General features: G+C 40.5%; 1 protein-coding gene across 1 annotated transcript in view; it reads right to left on the bottom strand.

Annotated features, from left to right (window-relative positions):
• Positions 1-12,493: 12,493 nt before the first annotated feature.
• Positions 12,494-23,380, bottom strand: part of negr1 (neuronal growth regulator 1) — a 132,636-nt gene continuing 121,749 nt past the window's right edge. Inside the window, exon 7 of the mRNA XM_044044474.1 lies at positions 12,494-12,834. Coding sequence (XP_043900409.1) covers positions 12,734-12,834 — 101 coding nt within the window. The 3' untranslated portion in view covers positions 12,494-12,733. The remainder of the gene's footprint in view (positions 12,835-23,380) is intronic.

Genomic DNA, 23,380 nt, shown 5'->3' with positions numbered 1-23,380 from the left:
TTCTTCTTTATTGTTACATTCTTACATTTGACTAAAATTGTACCTCATCACTATACCCTTTTTATTAGCTTTATTAGATCAACTTTTCTTCAGTTAGCTGTGGGCAACTGGACTTGCTTGCTTGATTGAGTTCTACAAGTGGGAAGAACCACGTATTTAAACTCTGAGGCTAGAGAGATACTAGATAAACGTTGTTTAAAGTATTAATTATATATTTTTTTAAATTATTTGTCATTATTCACATACTTATGCATCTTTTAGTCCTGCAGGGATTTGGTCATCCATTAGTCTCTGGTGTTTTTCTCATGATTGTGTTATGTGTCAGTTGACAAGACGGAACAGCGAGGACTCAGACGCAGAGGTCTTTTAATAGTCTTTATTGACACTCTTAACAACTCTCAAGGCAGGTCCTCTTTGCTGAGGAAAAACAACAGCGTGGCTATGAAAACCTACAGCAATTTGCGAGCGCAACGCTCTACAAGAGAGACGTTGCGGAACTATGAACGTGGAACAAAAAAAGCTGCCGGAGTGACATCAGTAAAGATGAGGATGATTGTGGTATGATGGGTGGGGTTATTGGTCCTCGTTACTTGTCCTGTGAAGCACTTTGAGTTACATTGCTTTAAATGAATATGTATAAAAGTTCTCAATATATTCTGAAAAAACACAGTGTAGTATTGCAATATTACACTGAACTCTGTAATGATGGTTGTTAAATCTGAGGAAGGCAACATATTTTTGGCATTATTCATCAGTCACTCCATAATGACATTTAAGGGATTTCAGCATTTATGCCCTAAGTGTGTTCACTGCTGGGTGATGACATATACGGATGTTAATTGTTCAGTTCAAACACCTGTTGGTGCAACTTGCCCACATCTTGAGTGATGGACCGAGGTTAATTGGACGTCTCGGGTCTTAAATCTTGATCCAGCGTCACCTGGACGACACAGCTGGGGGTGATCTGTCTCTGACGTTTGTCCAAGTTGCAGAACGTACCAGTGATCACCCATTTCATCCACAGAATCAGGGCACCATTATGTGTTTTCTGTGGATAATTAGTCGTATATATACATATATATATGTGTGTGTGTAATCTTTTTTTGGATGTTATTAGCAGGAAAGTATATGTAGATGTGTTTTGGACAAACATCTGAGTTTGTCATGATCGTCCTAATTGCTGTGTGAGAGCACATATGTCTCATTATTATAACTTTCTTTTCACAGATATTTCACAAATGATTTCTTCCTGGCTTCACTTTCTCTTACTTATGAATCAATTCATTTATTTTTATCTCTCAGTAATTCTCGATTTTTTGAATTTTATGAATGAGTAGTAGTAGATTAGAGTATTTTCCAAATTATGTTTAAAGCTCATAAAAAAAAAACCTTGCCAATCAACATTCGCAAAAAGATGTGAAAAAGAGAGAAGGCAAATAACTTAAAAAGAACAGAGATCTTTTTTAAAAAAAAGACAAGATACAAGACTAAACTAATGGAACGTTGCATTTCTATGAAAGGAATCACAAGAAACTAGAGAATCTACATCAAACATTACATTTAAAAATTCAATTAAAACTAGTATATCCAGGAAATACAATGACATGTCTTACATTTGAATAACTTGCATATTAACACATGGATGTTTTGGGTTTTTTTCCCCCTTGTTTGTCTTAACAACATGAAAGTGAGTGCCTGTGTTGGACTATGACTATTTTATTTACTTGTTTTATTTTGTGTATATTACTGTAATTTTGGGATAAAAGGGCAGAGTAAAAAAGATTCTTCTTCTTTCTGCTCCTTTTCATTCAAGATTTAGACAATGTTGTGTTTATATTTAAAAAAAATTGTGAATAAAATGAAATAAATAAACCAAACTAAACTAGATCACAGTTATTCTGCCTCTCATCAAGTGAGAAGTTAGACCACAACAAAAGTGTGTCAGTCTTCAGTCAGTCTGCCAATTGCAAGGTCACTGCAAACTATGCAATGTGGCCATACCTGTTGTTCACGTCTCTTGAATTAATGTAGTGTTTTGTTGTGCTGTGCATTATCTTGACAATCTCCATGGTCCTTAATTACTGGAACACTTTAAGAGTGTTGTAGAGTTCATCAGTGCTTCAATACACTCAAACACAAGGCTGCCAAGAAAGGAACAAGTCGGTGGAGGCAGGGAGGGCAATTAGAGTGGAGAGCAGCTTCCACTCAACTCTTGTCCCACTGGAATTCTGTCCTCACATTTTGGTTCCAGTCAATAATTCAGCCACTGGATTTAACCATTTTTCATCTTATGAAACTCCTCATTATCAAAGTGGCTGGAAAACGGGGTGTCAGGGTGGCAGAGTGCGTTCACGTCAGCTTATACAGAACCAAAGAAATTCTAGAATTTCTTGCTGTAATTTTGTGCATTTTTGAGTATTAAGGCAACATTAAGCATTTTACCTTCAAATAACAGCTTCAAAATCATTTTAATGCTGCAAAGAATTGTAATCGGGGGCCAACAATGCTGTTTGAAATGAGAACACTGCACAAAGACATCAAATATTTAGCAAATAATATTCAAATGAATATTAGGTGTTGCAGTCAGTTACGTCAGTCCATAACTTATCGAAAAAGTGTGAAAAATGTTCTATAACTTTTGAATTATTTTTATTGTTAATTTGATGACTTGTCATGATAGTAAATGAAGAGTCTGTGGACGGATGGTTTGCCATGTTGGGCTTAATGTGGATGTGATATTTTCTGTGGAAAAGAAAAATCAGGTAAAGTTGTTCTTTATTGTTCCTGAGTGACACACAGTCACACAAACATGTGCAGGGTATTTATTTAAACCCAATATTTAAATAATTCATGCCGTTACATAACGTACTAATGTTTTTCCTGAGTTACTGTCCATTTGTTGTTTCAAACTGCGATTACTCCTCTCGTCCTCCCTTTTCCTTTCTTCTCTTACTCTTCTCTTCCTCCCCCTCCTCTGTCACTTGTCTGGCTTGGTTTTTTGTAATAATATCAATAACAAATAAAATAAAGTTCACGACGATCTGTGAGACATGTTGATTTGGGTAAATACACAGGTGAGATGCATCCATCGGCTGCTTTGCCATTACATGGTAACAGCGCATCAAAAAACGGACTTTTACAAACATTTTTCTCTTTCACTGGAGAGGCTGACGTTTGTGATTTAAAATAAAAATGGACTACAAAATGGATTGCTGAGAAATGTGAGACTGATATTAATGTCCTGTCAGTCAATTCCAAAACGACTTCGGTCACAACTTTGACTCCATAGAGTCCATAGACATTGCCGTCAGCATCATTATTTAAACTAAAATATAATAGCACTGTGTATTGTTGTCAACCAAGGCTAGCATGCTTAACACTTGTCATAACTTTGTATTTGCAGAGGTGAAGTGTCCATTCTGTCTTCAGTCCCACATAAGAGGACAAAAAGACAGAGCAGCAAACCATTCTCAGTAGAACAGAAGTGACAGAAAAATAAACAACAAAACTTTGCATTGTTTTTTACCACTGCAGAAAGCTCTTCATGAAAAAAGGAAAGAAGTTTGACACACAATATTAGGTCTTTAACCCTTCTGTTACCATCCTGTCGTCAAAAACTATGGACTGGCAATCTGTCCAGGGTGTACTCCGCCTACGTCAGCGGAGATTGGCACAGCACCCCACGCGACCCTCATGTGGAGGATAAAGCAGGTGGATGGATACCGGAAAGCAGAGAAATAGAGCTTTGCGCCCATATACTTGTCATTACGGTAGCTTTGTGACATCACCTTCTCAGTACCGTAACTCCTAAATGAAACTCCCAGTTATTGAAAGTGAAAGTTATCTTGGAGAAATGGGCAGAAAGAAGCACTCATTCATTGAACATTTCCAATCAATCCAGTCAGCTTGATTATCATGATGGTCATAAGAGGGTTCATTTCTAACAATTAATGTTAATGTTAGCAGTGTCGCCATAGCAAATATTTACATATAGTTCCTTTAAATGAATGGCCATGGTGATATGATAATGTTATCTTGTCATCTGTAGCTGCATCACAAATATAGACTTTCTGTCGTCATGGTGAGGACAGTCTCTAAAAGACCATTTAATCTACCAGTTTGCCTTGTGTTCAGTAAAACCCACGCATGATTTGTACTTACCTTTAAATGGCAGGAGCATGACTGTCTATATAAAAACACATTAAAGTTGTCTGTGGACATAAAACCTGCTGTTAAAAACTAGTAAATCCAATTTTAGTCTCTCTCACTGCTGGTTACAAACCACTCACGGGAAAATCATAATGTATCTGCTCATTAAATGGACGACTCGGATATTTTTAGTCGGCGATGTGTTATGAATAAATTATTGTGGCGTGCGGCTGCAGAGGGAGCGAGCTCGCTGACACCTCCTCTTGTGCACGACAACACCGAGCGCCGCTTCTGTAAAGGCCACATCAGTTCAACACACTCGGTAATTCCGTCATCAATTGCCATTTATTAGTATCAAACCACTGCTACAAAATCACACCAAACAGGATGAAAATGGACTTGCATACGTGCTATACAACGTAATCGAAGTACATGAGTTTTCTTCTTCTTTGTGGACAAAATATCAATATATATTCATATTTATTATATTAGGATATATCAATGCCACTTAAAGCCATATACTGTATGTCATTCCAGTGATCTAGAGCCTATACAAGCACAGCTATATCCCTGGCGGCTAAAGGACCCTCGTACACAATTAAGTAAACATTTCATTTCCAGACTTCTCACCACATTGTTTTTCAGCATAAACATTTGAAAAAAGAAAGAAATAAAATAAAACAAAAGCTGACACACAGAGCTCTCAATATGGTCCTCTCAGTTTTCTTTTTTTTTTGTCAAAGGAAAACAAAAATGTGAGTGGATATACCGTATTCATTTTTTTTTTTTACAACCAAAAACAGAATTGCTGCGCCTTGTGTGTGTAAAGGTTACTCCATTTAAACAAATACGACACCGAAGACACGTACTTTATGGTGAAGGTGTTACAAAAGCAAAACTGATTTGCTGCCCCGTCCGGTGTTTATAGAACAATGCGTAATCTGCCTTTTGAGGCGCGGCGGCGGCGATGACAACAACAAAAAAAGTGAAACTGTGGCATTTTTGTTCAATCTTTCATGAATGCTCACAGTTGCTGGGGAGCGTCACGTGAAAACTCTCTGCAGTTTGAGACTCAGTTATTGGCGTTGTGGAGACACCTGGCTTAGATAGCTTGCTTTAAAACCCCGGCATTATCTCAGGCTCTGCATCATTGACCGGCAACTTATTTTCCAGTCCAGTGGAAATAATGAGGGACAGGTTGACAAATACTTGATGCAGCTTCTTTTTTTCTTTTTTTCAATTTAACACATCCCCCGCCTCCCCTACACTGGCAGCTGCCACACTATCAGATTCCATCAAAAATGGAGAGTCGAACCAGTCAGAAATTACGAAAGAAGAACCTCTAAATATAAAAAAAAAAAGCCTTGAAACTTCTTTTTCTTTTTTTCTTTTTTCAATTTAGAGCTGAATCAAACTTGCCCATAGACTGTTTGTGTGGTGTGCGGTTCTTTTCTGTGACAGGAGGGATTGCTTTTCCCCGCTGTGCAACAAACATATCTAGCAGACTGAAAGCTAACACTCAAACAGAACAGATTTATTTGATACTGACAACTCAGAATGCTGCTCAGGGGAGTTGTACGGTGACTCAGGAGCCAGGCAGAGGCTCCAGTGAGGAGTGTGACACAGTCTTCCAGTTAAAACTGTCAAAGGCACGGGACGGCTTTCATTAACCACAGGGTCAGGAGGATTCCCTCTCTCACAGCTCCTGCTGCCTCTCTCTCTCTCCACAGACACCTTTGTGAAAAGCACACTCACACCACGAGTTTCAGGTTTGCAGCGTGATGCTGTTTCTGATCTGTTTGTTTGATTAATACAAACTGCAGGCTCCCACTTTTCTGAGGTCAAAGGAAAACAAACTCTAATCCTGGTGGTGTGGACCCACTGCTCTGCGTGTTGTGGATGTTTCCCTGCTCCAACACACCGGATTCAAATGGTCAGCTCGTCAACGAGCTCTGAAGAAAACACCTGGTGATGAAGCATTGATGTGAATCAGGAGTGTTGCAGCAGGGAAACATCTGAGGTTGTTTTCACACCGAATAGTCTGCGAGACTCGGTTCATTTGGGGGTTGCAACATTCAGCCGGTCGGAGTTTGCTTTCACACTTTAGTGAATGTTTGAATAACAAATTCCCCTCCTTGAGGCATCAAGAAGGACTGAAGAAGAAGACGGGACAAACGATGAACAAGATAAAATACGACAAATCCTATCGTTTTATATGAAAATACGACACATATACGCTGCAACAAAGGCTCAGCCATTTCTCGCGGCTTTCGATCTACACGTGCATATGTTTTGGTTGTGTTTACCCACAATGCCCTGCGGTGTAGTCCACGTCCTGCATTTGGTTCACACCAGACCAAACCGGACTTTCCAAGCAAATGAACCAGGGTTTGATTAAGAAGGGCTGGTGTGAATGTTCACATAAAACGAAATAAACAACCTCAGACCGATAGTATTTCATGCAGCTCCATGTTTCGCTCTTATGTGGCGGAAACAGCGCCGTGTGGCTGAAGGTTGCAAACCCCAAATGAACAAGTCTAGTGGACGAGTAGGTGTGAAAATGACCTCAAACATGCAGGGCAGTGGGTCCCCACCACCAGGATTCAGAAACTCTAATGCTCTAATGTGCTGAAACCATATGTGCAATGCAAAAACATTTCACTGTTAGGCATGTGAAATTAGTATATATATATATTTTTGCATTCCATGATGTTAAGTTTTTTTTTACAAATGTCACAATAAATAATATGTGTTATCTCACCTCGCCGCATTGGCTCCTATTGGCAGCACAGCGCGAGTGCAGCGATAGCACGCTGTCACAACTGTCTCTGACTTTGTTATTTGTTTTCAACACTGACGTCATTTTTTTCTTTTTTTTCCGTCTCACTGTAGCAGGAAATTTGAAGCCAGTGTTAGGTAGAGTATGTCAGTCACAGGTACATATGAATAAAAGTGCCTTTCACATATGAACCTTAAAAAAAAACAAAAAAACAGTTTCGTGTGCCGAGAGTGACGTCACACGATCCGGGGCGACAGTGATTTGAACCCTGTTTGCGATTCCCTGCGCGATAAATCCATGCGGCTACATTGAAAAGTATCCTACAAATATTCACCAATGATTGCTATTGAATTATGATGACACATGACTATATGTTTAAGTCAGTATTTTATTTGTATTATATGCTTAGGTGTCACAATCACTGTAAAACCAAACTGTTTCATGACCCACTTTAAAACAAGCACAAATAAATGTACAGTAGTTATTTATTATCTGTGACCAATGTAGAGTTCTGTTGTTTGTTTCCGTGCCGACTGTTCTCTTGTTATTCACAGCCAATGGCAAAGCAGGCAAAAAAGAATACGAACCCATGAGTTTTAGCTTCAGTTGTGGATAAAAGGTTGGATATGTTTGACGGAATACTTTAAAGGCACATTCAGTACAGTACGCAAACTCCTCCCAGACTCAGGTGAAACATCCGAACGTGTGCTCAGTGCACTCAAAGACAAGACTTTGAAATGGTTGATTGAAAGGTCAAAGGTGACGGCATGAAAATTCAAAATCGTCTTAAATATAAATTTAAAAGCAGAAGTCTCCGTGGTGAGTGAGTGAGCTCTGCAGGTGTGTGTGTGTGTGTGTGTTTTCAGCTCGTATACGTGACTACATGACTTTTTCCGCTGAACTTTCACGAGGAAGGTCACGCCGCCTTAGATGCTTTAGTCTTGAGTGTGTTCAGGGCTAAAGGTTACTCTCAGGCCCAGAGCTGCTGCTGCTGCTGCTGCTGCTGCTGCTGCATCAACTGTATAATCTGCCCCAGCAGCATTACAGTGCCTAGTAGACGAGTCCAGATCACGAGTACTAAGTGACACACTTCAGTCAATGATTACGATGCAGTGCAAACTGTGATTAATCCTACAGTATGTACTGTGGCATCTGGCCATCTGGGCTCCGGAGGATTTATGCAGCGTGTGAGGGCAGAGGGGGGGTGGGGATTAGATATTCAGAATACAACACAATTAAGACGACTCGATAACTCAAGCTGGACTGTTCAAACAGACTCAGCATACCCACTGAGTCCCTAATCCTGCAGTGTAATCCCAGCATTGTTTGCAAGTTGTCTTTAAATGAGCCCAGCGCGTCCTTCTCAAGAGGAGCAATAAACATCAGATTAAAATGTGAAAATAGGTGTAGAGATCATTTCACATAACTTTTTCTTGACGATTAGTACTTAAAAAGGTACAAGTGATCACATAAACCCACCCAAAGTCACATTACAATCAAAACTGGGATTAGACTCTCCATAAGAACTAAAAAGTGAGACTAATCCCTTTGTTTTTGTTGTTTGTTCAAGACATTTGAGTTTCGGATAAAATAGTTATAACTCATACTTTTTTTTTTGTATTATTTTTGCAAGTGGACAAAACTATTGGTCCACAGACTGTAACTACAGGTGTTTCTTACATTCCACATTGATTGTTTACAGATGAAAATATCTCTGAAAGTCCATTCTAGGATTTAGCCTTGAGTTTCTCCTGTGAAGACTGAACTTGTTGGTTAAAAGGATAAACCGACGCGGAGAACGACGGGAGAAAAGTAGTGCTCTTTTTGAATCTGAGAGAAGAGAGGGTGAAAGAAAAAAAAAAAAAAATCGACCAGAGCCGTGTACAAACATTGGTCATAATCGATATGACAATTTGGGATGTCCTGGAAAAAAATACAGGTGCACTGAGGAGAAATCACTCGCCACATAATAGCGGCTTTTTTGATCAGGAACATTATTAAAATGTCAATGTTATTGTTGTCATCATAAAAAAAAAACAACAGTTAACTGATTTCTTCTTTAATAATTTCTTCTTTCCTGTTTTTGGACATTGAGACAATAAACTTTTTTTTTCCTCATTCTAAATTGTCAACGCAGTATTTTAACTGCCAGATATTGAAAGTTATTCTGGAAAAATGGGCAAAATCACACACTCACAGGGCCTTTTCTGGCCCGTTTTGTGGTTAAAATAAGCAAGGGTCTTGATGGTGTGAAAGGGTTAAAATGCTGAACTGAATTGAGACACAAATCAAGAGAAAGATAATTAACAATAATAACAAAACAAGGTGGGAAAACTAGATTTACTTAAATGTATTCTGTTCATCTTAAAGTGATCTGACTTACAAAAGTGAGTTTTTAAATGTAAGCTCCAATACGATGTGACGTCTGGTCTTATAATCTTTTGATACTAAACCCAGATGTCTTCACAAATAAATGATGTTTTTTTGGGTTTGTTCTGATTGCCATCTTTGTACTTCTGGATACAATTCGAATTATAATTGTTATATGTAATCCATTTTGTCTTTAAATGAAACTTGTGAGCTTGTGAGTCGTGGAAACACATGTTTAGTTATCCAGCGGTAAGACGGTGAATCTGTGGATGTTATAATTGCAAAGAGTCTTCTGCGTAAAAGCGTTCAGAACGTTATATGTTATAGTGTTACAGTGTTAAACCTGCGCGCCACGGCTCAAACGCTCCTGCAGCGATACGGACAAACCTCTTTGAGCGTTTATTAAACTCAGATGTGGGTTATGAGTTATTGTAACATGAACACTTTTATTATAAATAACAGTGATTGGATAAAAGGGATCCGTTCAAACCATTATTCAAAAAAGAATCAACATCCAACACATTTGATAAGGAATACTAGCGTGGTCGGAACTGCTTAAGACGAGCAACCAACAAAACTCCAGACTGTCACGAATGTGCCACAATAATGATCAGGAGTTGTAGTTTCAGATGGAACAAACAAACATGGCGTGGTGATCTGTGGGAGGTGTGTACTGTATTTGAGAGCGGTTCGAGAACAAAAAGAAAAAAGCCTTTTGGAAAAAAAGTGGTTCCATTCAAAAATAAAACTATAAATGGCCACCTCAAAAACACAGGTTAACTTTGACATGCAGCACAATCATACTCTGCACACCGTCAAACACGCAAGTGTGTGAAAACTATGACTACACACTGGCTCTAAAGATCAAAAGGTATCCTATTTTCTCCAAATATACACACATTGATTCTGTTCTATAATACTGTTATATTGGTTCACACTCTCTCTGTTTCAAAAAAAAAAAAAGGTAATTTGATTGCAAACATCGTTTTTTCTTTTTTTTATGTACTCTGACACAAAAAAAAATCAAAAAATCAAAAAAATCTGTAACAACAGTTATGGCATCTAAAATGAACCCAACAACATTATAAACTATGCCATACTGAGCCTCATTCAAATAAATGTCACATATTCAGTTTTACATGTTTCAAATGTAGCTTTTATACATTGATTTCATAAAGGAAGAGAATAAATATATTTCTGACCCATTTTTCATTATACTTTAACATTTAAACAAGATCATATGGTGCAGTATTTTCTTTTTTTCCCAGTACAATTTCAGTACAAACAATAAAAGAAAAAGAAAAAAAAAAGAAGAGAGAAATGTTTAGCAGACCTAAAAAAACAAAACAAAAAACAAAGCACCACAAAAAGGTAAAAGTAATAACAGTGTAATAACAGTGTAATAACAGTGTTTGTGCTTTAAGTCTTTTAACTGCGATGGCTATTTCTCTTCAGGTTTGCAGTTACAAGGTCATGTGAAAATACTGCGTGAGCTCAGGTACGGTTAAGTCCCGCGATTGGGGGGCGAAATGCAAAGCAATCCAAATCCAAAGAAGTCTTGCAAACAGGTTAGCCTGCACAGCTAATACTGCAATACTGGCTTATTTGAAACTTCCAGAGCCGTAGATTAAAAGATGACCAGCATACCAAATTGGAACGGTTCAGATAAATGTTGTACATATTTTTTTTAAGAGCATCTGGAAGTTTTCTTCTCGAGGAGGTTGTTTTTTTTAATGTCTGTGGTACTATTAAGGCATTACAGTACAGTGTCTCTGTTTACACCATGGACTGAAGAAGATACTTGAGGATGAATGTGCTGAATGTCGTGTCGTCAAGTAAACAATAACACAGTTTTGTTTCTTTAATACTTGATGGAAAAGTTTCTCCTGTTAAGACAACCTCATGGTTCAGTTTATTCTCAACTCCCTATTTTAGACACTTGTGTAAACAGTTTGCTTTTGCAATTGACACAAGAAGGAGTTAGATTAACGTCGAGGGGCTGAAATAATTGAATAATCAAATTTCCATTATTTGTTGAAAAAGTACAATGTATATATTGGATATTTACTGTACCACAGACTATATATAATATATTTAAGATTATGCAATGACAGACATGAAATACTGCGCTGTAGAGATTCAGCGTGAAGTGATCTACATGTCATACCAAATGTCGAAGCCGAAAAAACTGAGTGCAAACCTACAGTGTGCAGCTGTGGGTTCTGAGCCAAAAGGTGATCGGTCGGCGCGCCGCAATTTCAGAGACAAGAAAAGCACTTTCTCAAATGCCTTCTCGAGGTGGCTTGTTTCATAGAAGTGCGTCTTAAAGAGGAAAGCTTGAAACGGGTGAACCGGGGCTCTGCTTTTTTTGTTTGTTTGTTTGTTTGTTTTTTCTTCTCAGCTGCGACAGTTTGTCTGGACATTCACATCCTGTATGTGGACTCACTGGTAAGAAAAGAAAAGGGGGATGGAGAATAAACTTGAACACTTATATTATCGAGAAAAATGTAAACATAGGGCAGCGATGTTCCTCCCTTTACACTGTACAAAGTCATGAACTGTGTTCCTGTTCTTGGTCAAATCAGAAAAGCTGGTCCCACTTGAAAACAAAAGCCTATACTATATTCAAATATAAAGATACAATACAGGATACTTTGCTACTTGAATGGCTGCCTGATCAAAGCTGCTGGGCAGGCATCGTAACTGAAGGACCCATTTCAGAACACAACAAAACACACCTTTAACACTGTTTATCCATCTATCGAGTAATCATGACAACCCAGGCCCTGAAAAAGCCCTGCCTTTAAAGTTACATTGCTTTTTTTCCCCCTTCCGTTTTTTTTTTCCCCTGTATTTTTTAAGCACACTCCATAATCAGAATTTGTATTGTTAGGACTCTAAATGTCTTCCCTTTGTTGAACAACCCATAATACATTCAATACAACATTGGTATGGTAATTCTTCATACTGGCACAATTGCTTCTCTTTTAGCCATGTACAAAAAGGGAAATGTCAATTTTGCGCCGTTGCCTCCAAGAGAGAGAGAGAGGCATGAAAGTATCACATTTGGGAGGTTATGCAGGATTCTGATATGATTGGAGGTGGAACAGGGATGGGGGGTGAGCACTGATTCACTAGCGCGAGGGGGGGGGGCAATCAATCAGGAAATTAAAAAAACAGGAGGAAATAATAACAATATTATTATAATAATAATAATAATAGCAATAATTAAAAAAAATCATAGTATTTACATGACAGAACTTTTACTAAGAAGCAGAAGAAAAAAATAAATCCCCACATAAAGTGATAAGTAAACTTATTATTTTTCCCCTCACGGCTTTTCAAGAAACTGTACCAGATTGGATTCCGGCCATCAGCAGTGTCAAAAAGGATTCCTAAATGCTCGACAGTCATTGTGTCCAGGTCCAGGCTGACCTAGTACACGCTGATGAAGGACGAGAGAGCCAGGACCAGGTATCGGCAGGCCAGCGGGACGTCTGCGTGTCCTTTGCTCCCATAGGGTGCAGTGTTGGGCGCTGCAGGAAGGAAACAAAAGGAGCTCTGATTAGCTGTAATTGCATATTTGCAAATGCGCAGTCAGCTTGGTGTGGTGCTTCTACATGACATCGTGTAACCTGCAATTACTGTTAAACTGTTGCTGATTTGAGCTGGGACCTCCAACACTTGTGCACTGTACATTCTGAGCAGCGGTGGGTGACGTATTCACCTCCATCCATCCAACCATTCATCTTCTACCGCTTTAACCTCTCGTCTCGGGGGGTGCTGCGCCAATCTGAGCTGACATTTTAAAAGTAAATATACTCCTTCTTAGTCTGGCGAAATGAAACTTGCAGGTGTAGCCACTGCCTCTTTGATTTGGGATTCAAAAATAAGGAAATACTTCATCTTTTGGCACATCAGCACCACATTATCATTAACATCAGGACTGTGGAAAGACTGTGCAAGAAACTGACTCTGTTTCAAAGACAGAAAAGAAATGTGGAGGAGGAAATGGCTGATAGTGGTCGACCGCCAGGCTACCGCAGGTTACATCTGCGTTCTGTTCGAAGAGAAAAATTAAATGAAATAATGATACTGAATCTAATAATATTACGATAATAAAGTCGTAATATTACTGCTTTCTGTGATACATGTTCCTGCTGGGGCCGAAAAATAATCACAATAAAACCACGTGAGAGAATTAGAGATGAGTCACTGACAGGCCAAAATCACTGCTTTATTTAAAGAAGAGGGAAAATAGGTGGTTTAATCTTGAAAAGTGTCTTTTATTAGATGATCATATTGCTTTAACTACTCTATAAGCAAAGGTGTTTTCACTTGAGTTGCTTCATGAATCCTCTTCTCAAAGGTGATTTGAGGTTCGTACGATCCACACTTCACTCCCTCATTCTCGTGTTGCAAGTGTAAATGTGGGACAATTGACCCTATAATTGTTCTTTTTGGAACACTGACTTGTAACTTTGTGTCATTTGAACCATAACTTTAGATGAACGGTCTAATCGGCTGGAATAATTGAAAACACCTGTGTGAGTGGGCGGGACTTTTAATCTGAAAACTAACACTAAGCTTAGTGTATTGAAACACTCAACTGAAATAAAGGCAGTTTACTTGGTGCAATTCACTTCCTCTTTACTTTGCACCACTGATTCTTCCTGTCTTTTATTTTAGAGGTTGAAAAAAAAAAGTCATCACCGGAGAGAAGATAGATGAGGGCTGCACTTGGACTGGATGGTGACTTTGTTTTGTGGTGTTTGTGTTTCCCTGACCAGCAGACGGCCACAGTAATATGAACGAGGCTCTCTGGAGAGCCGTGTAGAAAACAGACACTCTTTTATAGTTTGCGGCTCAATAACGCTCAGCTCGCGGGTTACAAAAACACGTTTCCCATCAGCACTTGAAAAACACAGACACATAGTTTTAATGTAAATACACGTACAAATCATACACGCAGACATTTACACAGCATTTGTAGTGAGGACACCCGTAAACATGAGCACTTTACTACCAATGCCATTGGCTCTTTGTTAACAGCTGTTTTTGTATGTGTATGTATGTATGTACTGTTTCCTCTTTATATGTAACGTTTGTATTGTTTGTGAGCTCTCATGCCCTCATGTTCTTGTTTTCCTGAATGTATTTTTATTTTTATCGCTATACAACATCCACCAGCCAAGGGACTATAGGCAGAAATACAACCTGGCATATTTACACCGTTTATTAATATGCATTTTCCCTTTCCTTAAATTAAAAAAAAAAACAAAATGCTATAACAGAACCCTATCCCTTTACCCTAACCTTAACCTAAAACCAAGTCTTAACCTTCAAAAAGCCTATTTAAGGGGTGACAGTAGGGCTGAACAATTGCCTATACGGCAAAATGTGTGTGTAAACATTATTTTAGTTTAATTATCATCCTGATCCACACACATCAACATCTTTGTCTCTGACAGACTTGCACAAATATCACACACTAATCATTTTAAATCTGTCTTTTATATAAATTACCGTTCCCTCTGAGATAGCCGATCATGTCACGATTGCAATTCCTGTCAAATCAACCGCAATTAGATATTTATCAAAAATCATTCAGCCCTAGGTGACAGGCAGGGTGACCTGCCAAAAATGTCCTCACTTTCCCGAAAAATGTCTGCACTCCTTATGGTTTATAGGTTTTTTTTTGGTCCTTACAAAGAGAGCCATACAAGGACACACACACACACACACACAGAGCAGGGCAACGCAAACAGGCTTTGCTCCACCAAGGGAAATCATGTGGTGCACAGTCCATATCAGCAGGGTGCCTCTATTTACACGGCCATGTAATTAGTTCACAATGTAACTCCTCTCATGTGGACCTCACGTTTCACAAACATGCCGAGCGAAGCAACAACATAACTATACACACACACGGCACCCATACAGATGCAATTATAACACATTGTCAATCTTTGTGTATATTTTAACTTCAAAATGTTTGAACATTTTGCAGATGAGGATTCCACTGTGCCATTGTTACTGGGACACACACTCACAATGTGCGCTGGTTGTCATTGGAGTGGTAGATGAACTAAATACAATGATAAAGAGACGGATGCTTTTCTTTTTTTCCCCCCCAACAGCTTGTTGGTGACAACTTTTACGCCAGATGCCAGAGAGAATGTGAAATAAACTATTATCACCTGACACGACACTGCTTTACCTGATATTTCCGAGCAGCGTTTGTCAGGATTGACGTTGTTTACCCATTAAAGTGAAAACTGTAGCTGCACTGACAGAAAGAGAAGCAGGGGGTAGAGGGAGAAGTGAATAGAGGGACACAAATGGGAGCAAATTTTGATGATGTGTGTGTTAGATGCATGGTTGGCCTGCGTGAAACACCCAACCCCCCGCCCTCCTCGCAAATCCCCCTCCGTTTTCTATCTTTGTCTCTTCTTTCTCTCTCTCGCTCTCTCTCTCTCCTCCTATCTAAAGTACAGGATAATGACACAGTTTTCCTGGGCTGTGAGAGCGAACCGGGAGATGTAACCATGGCAACAGCTCCTGTCTTGCTCAGCCGGCCCAGTGTTGCTGAAGCCTGAGTGAGCTGCATTGTGCTAGCCACGCTAGCGAAATCATTTGACCGGTGTGTGTGTGTGTGTGTGCGTGTGTGTGTGCGTGTGTGAGGGGTAGTGTTTTGGAAACGGGGAAAAAATGAGTGATGATATGTTATAACTTGTCATATCATGTGGCAGGTCAGTAAGCTTTTAAATGTAATTACTATAAAGATGAACACTTTAGTCCTTGACAACGGGAAATGTCATCTCGAGTCAGGGTTTAGTCACATTATTGGGCTCTTGCCTCCTCACAGTGTTAGACTCTGCACTTGTTTAATATCTCCACGTCACTGTAAAGAAACAGGGGCCTCCATTGTTTTGACTGTGTGGGTTGTAATTTTGCCATTTTAATTAACTCCCCAAGCAGGAACTGCCTGCAACCCCATTACTCTGCTTATTAACATGAAGGGAATAGAAGGGGAGAAACAGTCAGAGACGCGCAGAAAGTGCGTGAAAAAGAAGGACAGCGAAGAAGAAGAGGCAATCAAAGGAAGAGGGAGAAAAAGACAGTGATTGAAAGGGGTGCGAGCATGAGGCTGTAGGAGCCATGGACAGCACAAGAGTGTGTGTGTGTGTGTGTGTGAGCTGACAGAGCTCTTCCTCTCTGGAGTTTGAATTTAATTGCAATGCACATCAGCAGTGAGCCACAATGAAGTAAGAGAATCCAAGACAATATATCATAGAGAAACCAACAGTGTCAAGATGTGGAAGTGGTGGGAAGACAAGTGGCGCTCCAAAGGGAGAGGAGCAGAGGAGATAAGTGCAGATAAAAGAGCTACACTTCAATTACTGTTTTACAACAGAATTGAAATGAAGAAAAAAAAAACCTCCCCAGCACCAGGCAGCGTTGTATGAAAACAACAATCCGTGAGTTACTTCTCCGACTCTGGACTGGAGCCATCTGCTTTAAATAGTGTGCTGGGAGAGAGAATGAGCCGATATCTCGCTCTCATGCCTCTTCCCTCCCAAATCTCCATAGACAGCATTCGTGTCACCCACATATCATATGTACAAAAAAATGCTAAGGCCCTGAACCTCAGTCATTGTTGACAGAGACAATGAATCACAGTGAAATATGCAAGAGTGAAGCTCCATGCAGGGCTTCCATTGAGCATCACCTTGGGTATTATGCACGGAACATCATTCATCATGTAATTGCACCAGCTCCTTCCCTTTTTGTCTTTTTGAATCATCACACACCGGGTTTGTGAAAACACCAATCCAGAAATCCTATATATTGTGGAAGCCGTGGTATACCCATATGGGCACAGCTTGGTGTTTTTTCCCCCTCTTCCTCTTTGCCTCCCTCTCTGGTCTCCTCCTTTATTCTTTCACAGGGGTGTCTACCTGAGCAAGAGACTCTCCTTTCTCTCTGTAGCAGCAGAGCCCATGCAGCACACGTCCCTGCCTCTCTAGTTTGTGACTTATGTCAGGCTCTTTGTAATGTTAGATCACCGGTCGTCCTGTTTTATTTTTTGTCTTGTTTCAGGCTTAGTCTGTTACGATCAACCAATACGACTGTTTGCAATTTACGATTTGCTCATGTCACAAGTACATGTGCGAACTGAATTAGAAGTAGCCGCCAAGGATAGTCATCCAAGCCTCGACCTGGCGACCCTTGGCTGACACCCCAACTCCCCAGCTCGACGGGCCTTTCAACTGTGAGCCGCTTGAACCAGATGTGTCCGAGGGAGCTGCAGCATCGTCCTCTTCTTCTTTGGTAGGAATCCAAGCGTCCAGACTTGTACCGCCACCCGATGTTGAAGTCAGATACTACAGGACCCTGACACGCGAGTGTACCAGGGTCCGTGATATGCCGCAGTACACGGAATCATACCAGGGCCTTTACAGAAAGCCCCACTGATGTGGGACTTTTCCTCTTGTTTTTTTTGGCCATGATCCCCATCCCCTTTTATTTGCTTTATTTTATTATGAATATTGTCGTATATATTAAAGTGGACATTTGATTATTGTTTTGCATCAGACACTGTGTGGCCCATTTAATATGTAGGGTCTCATCTGAGCCTTTTAACATATGTAACAGGCAAAACGTTTGTTAATATTATATTTCCAATTTGTCTTTTTGCAGATGATTCATGAGTGGGCAGCACCCTCCATGCAGGCTGCCAGCGGCACACATCGAAAGCAGTCAGCCAGGCAGCAGCCAAATCCTCCTGAGGATGTGGCTTCAGAGATGGGCTGGGGTGGGGGGAGGCGTTCATTGTCCTTGACCATCAATCAGTGGCCTGTGGTCCTCCCTCAGCAGCTCTTCTGACAGAGCCCACATGAGACAGTCCAAAGCTAGAACTGATCCAGAACACACCACGGTGCAAACTGGGCTAAACCCCTCAACATGCAAGGTTTGCAGCATTTAACACAGTTTTTTTTTTTTTTAAAGCAGTCAGTTCTGCTTTTCTTCAAAGTGAATACTGGAATATCATACAAAGCTCATAACATCTGATAATGGGATGCCAAGCCCTCATGGAGTGTGCTGCACTTCATCATCTTCTAATCTAAGTGCTTACACACAGGGAGTGGGCTAGCACTTTAGAGAAGGTAATGAAGACACTCTCCATGCTTTACCTCACATCAGTCCATTGACAATGAAATACATCCGTCGCCTCCACCATTCATCTCGGGCTCTATTGCCTGTAGCGGCTTGCCACACTGAGTTGGTGCACAATTGACTCATCAACCCGTCGGCTCACACACTTCTCACTCTATTCCTCCTGTTCTCTTATGAGTCAAATGTTTATCATGACCAGACATGATGTTCAAAACTCATCACCTTTGTCTCCCACTGTGATCATCACACGCTGCTGCTCCACAGAGCCCATGTTCACGTGGATCTTTTGAGCTCCATTAACCGCACCAATCATTTGCATTAGTGCAAATGAATAGCCTCCATTAATAAGATGGCCTTCAGAGATCATTTACCCTCCTCCGCCTCCCAGTACTGCCATATCCTCACTCCTTTCCCAATACACCTTCTCTCGCTGCACATCCTGGTACCTGCCTTTTATCAACACCCATCTGAGTGCCTTTAAGGGCTCAAGCCCAGGCTCTAATAGCCGCTCTCAGCAACAGTATCTGACTGGAGACTGAATAAGTGAGAGAGATGTGTTACCTGATAGCTTACTCAGTGAGCTGGGGCTCTTGATTTTGGGCAGGGTTTTGCCTTCAGCTTGACTTAATCAACACCTCAGTGTGATATCTGGCCACATAAAAGAGAAACAGTGTGGGCTGGAGGAAAACTGCAACAACAAAGTGCAATGTTTCCAGCATTTTCCATGGAGACTGTTCCTCTTCATTGCTGATCAACTTCTCTCTTTCTGTCTGACAGTCTCCCTTTCTCTCATTCTGCTTATTCTGGAGCAAGCAAGAAGTAGCATTGAGAGGAAACCAGTGTGTTTGTTGACCACATCAATTCAAGGACATACTTTTCAATGAGCTTATGTGCAAAAAAAAAAAATCCCCCAAAAATCTGGAGGGTAAATCCACATCAGCGTTTACTGATGTTAGAAAAAACAACCAGGGTTTTTAATCAGCATTTCCAAAGGCTCAATGAATCCACCACTTTGACTGCTCCTGTTAAATCTGTGTGACGTTAGACACTTTATAAAATGCACAAGGACACAAACAAACGGTATCAGCATATAACACGTTTCTACAGCGTTCCTTTTCCTCTCTCTACCTCTCACCTCCTCTAACAGTCTCTATAATAATCACTCATTCATATTTGCGTCTCACACCCACATATTTGGGTCTCTCACTGTAATCATTAGCCCCCACCACCACCACCGCCGCCATCCCATCCCCCGATTCACTGTTTAATGCTTATCAGGGTTTATTTCTATCCTCCTGCAGGCCTCGGGTGTTTGCTGAGTCAGCCACTGCTTTGCTAACCGACGGCAACAATCTCGGCAGTTATGAAGAATGTCTCCCGACAAACTTGCACTATACTTGCATCTCCCTGAGCAGCCCTATCAATACAACCCGATTACATCTGATCTCCATCCATCCAAGAGGCAACCCACTCCTGCTGCCCTCTCCAGTTTTGCATTTTCCCGAGCCAGTAGCCTCCTAAAATAGCAATATCCCGCTGTTATGTATTTGGGATTATGATAACACAGCTCTCTTTTATCAATTTCCATTACGGGTGCTGATAACACAGCAGTGCCAAGTGTTGAGGGTTAAGTGCATTTTCGTCTTGATGGATATAAGATAACTTTATCACTGTGGACTGCCTGGTTATCACAGTTCACCTGGGGCTAGTCGAACCTGACTGGAATTCGCTTGCACGGAGCGTCGCTGCACGAGCACACGGGCTGCAGCCAGACTTCGCTCAGATGGTCATACTGTATGCAGACCGATCCATAATTTTCTGAGCTGTTAATTGATTTTTCTTGACTTCTACTTCAATTCAGGGGTTTACAGAAATTGTTGGAACAAAAAGGGCCAAATCAATTGCCAAGTGATTAGCATGTGCAGTGGATTATTTCTAGCTGCGAAAGACTTGAGTCTGTATGATGGAGAAGAACAATTCAATTGAGGCACGCGCCATATGTTTACTTTAATTATTGCTGGCTTAAAGTTTGCTTTAGCTAGTGTAAGCCATAGGCTGTGAGTGTCACACATGAAAAATCACTTTATTATGCCAAGACAGAACCTTAGGCGGGGAATGCTCTCTAGTCTCTACTCCCCACCTTCTTGCTGACTGCCTGCGGGAGGTTCAGATAAAAGATATAGTCTCCTGAACTCAGCGCCATTGATTCAGAAGGGTATTTTATACAGCACTTTGAGGCAGTACAGGCGCGCCATACCAAACTCAGCCTGGTCTTTGTAGGAGTGTGTCTCTGTGTGTGTGCATGTGTGAATTCATCTTTCTGATTCACACCGTTACACAGCTCTGGCAGTTCAAGGTCTTAAAACTACACCACCTTTCATCATAATGCATGCTCCAGCTGCGACGAACCATAAAACAAACAACACATAATAAAGTATAGTTCTGTTGTCCTGTTCAGTCTGCTGTCAAAAAGGTCCTTACTACGCAAAGTAATAATAATGCATTTTATTTACGTGTGCCTTTCAAGACACTCAAGGACACCTTCCAGAGGCAAAATAACAAAACAGCAACGACAATAAATTGACAACAAAATATTAAGTGAGAAAATTGGTGGGAATTGAAATGGTCAAATTGTATAAGCAGATTTAAAAAGGTGAGTTTTGAAGGTGGGAAGAAAGTCAATGTCACAAGGGGTTCGTGGGAGAGTCTACGCGCTGTTTGATAAGTGTGATTTGTTCGAGTGATGATTCTAGCAGTCGTGTCCTGGACCAGTTGTTTATAGTTTATGGAGAAGCTTGTGTGGTCGACCATAGAGGAGTGAGTAGCAGTAATCAATGTGTGAGGTGACCAGAGAGTGAACCAGGATTGCAGGGCTGTGTGGAGAAAGAGACAGATGGAGGCGGTTGATGTTGCCTAATGGAAATACATGCATGTTTTATTAAAGTGTTCATTGGTATTATTCAATTTCATAAATGGTTAAGATAAACGTAGTGGTCAGCACTCTTGCCTTTGCAGCAAGAAGACCTGGGTTCAAGACCCGGTCAGAACAAAAGCCTTTCTGCATGCAACATGGGGATCAGGCTAATTAGACACTAGGCGTGAGAGTGGATGGTTGTTTGTCTCTATGTGGCCCTGTGATGGACTGGCCAACTGTCCAAGGTGTACTCCGCCTATAGCCCTATGTCAGCGGAGATTGACACAGCGCCCCCTGCAACCCTCATGTGGAGGATAAAGTGGTAGAAGATGGATATAGACGGTTTAAATACATATATCTATATGTTATTTGTCTGCTCCTGTCTCTGCCTTGCATCCCTCTTTCACTTTCTCTTCCTTCCTTCTTTCTGTCCCCCATTTTTCCTTTCACCCCAGCCCGTTGAGGCTGCACATTTTTGAGTATGGTTCTTTCTTCTTGTTAAAAGGCAGTTTTTTTCTTTCCACTCATGCCTAGTGTTTGCTCATTGTGTGAACTGTTGGGTTTCTCTTCTCGCTATAATATCGTAGGTTTTTGCTTTACTATGTACACTGCCATGAGATGATGTATGTTGTGATTTGGCGCTATACAAATAAAAATGACTTAAATAGACATTGCAGTATTTTAGTATCATGGTCTTTTCTTTTTTTTTTTACAGTGCATGAACTTAAATAAAAGGATCAAATGGTTTCTGTGAGCTGGACAATGTAAGCAGTGTTCAGACAAAACTCACCATTGTGTTTAGGTTTAGCCACTTATGTGGCTGAGTGTGGCTCATATTTTTTCTGCATTAGTTTGGCTGCTCTTGAACGGCTTCAGAATATCAAAACAGTTTAAGAGCAGACGTGTCAAGGTGGGAAAAATATACCGCCAAATAAAAACAGGGCATTCACTTCAAAGTTAAGTGTGTCACACATCCAATTTGCTGTGAGAGCTTTCCAGGCTTTATATGACTATTCGGAGGTGCTGAATTGTGTGTTCCACATACAATGACATGAACAGTGGAACACACATAGGTGTGTAGGTTGTATGAATAAAAGAAAGACACTGTCACCGGACTGATCCTAAAAAAAAAAAAAGCCTTTGACTCTTATTTGCTCTTCCACATAATAGCCTCTACTCTAAATCCACTTTAACCTTTCCTCTGAAGGTTTATCCTCTTTGCAACAGTGACACTATCAATGTGCAACTCACGCTTGCATAAATACCAAGACTTGTGATGGTGACACATGCTCGCTCCCTTTGATGTGCTGCTTTGATTGCAGACTCCTTCGCAAGTTCTGTGAGTTCCACTCCCTCTGTGCCTTTGTGATCCTGTTTTTCACATGAGGTCAAACATTATTGACTAGAATCACTGAAGGGAATGAGTCTGCATTTACCAACAAATTGGTGGTGGAGGATTGACCTCTAGTTCAACTCAGCTCGGTAGGAGGAGCAGCGAATATCAATACATCTGGTGAAAGACACATTCGGTACCTGCATTTGAAGTTGAAAACAGAGTTTCATATTTACATATTTTTTGTCATCTAGGTGACTCACTGCTCATGTGACAGTGAGCGTGCGTACAGGAAATGTCACCTCAGTTTTACTGCAATCATGCCATTAAAGGTAATTATGACAAAATGTTAAGGGTCACATCACCATAAATAGAGGAACTTCTATCTGTCTGGAAAATAACCAAGTAGAAAAAGCAATCGCAAAAATGCTGTTCTGTTGCTTAATTTCTATAAGGATGCGACACAGACACACTGTGATAAGCTAGAAACATGGCGTTGAAACAATACACACCCATCACCTTTTGAAGAAGTTTTCAAGGTTTAATTGCACAACTGCTAAAACAAGAGAGTTTCAATTGTATCTGTAACAAATAGCCCTCTAACACCCTCACCCTCTCTTGTGTGATTCATGACGGCTGTCTCACTTGAGTCTAA

Source organism: Solea senegalensis, linkage group LG14 (assembly GCF_019176455.1).
Source record: "Solea senegalensis isolate Sse05_10M linkage group LG14, IFAPA_SoseM_1, whole genome shotgun sequence".
Taxonomy (NCBI): domain Eukaryota; kingdom Metazoa; phylum Chordata; class Actinopteri; order Pleuronectiformes; family Soleidae; genus Solea; species Solea senegalensis.
The sequence above is the reverse complement of the archived record's forward strand: the minus strand, read 5'-3'. Positions and strand labels throughout refer to the sequence as shown.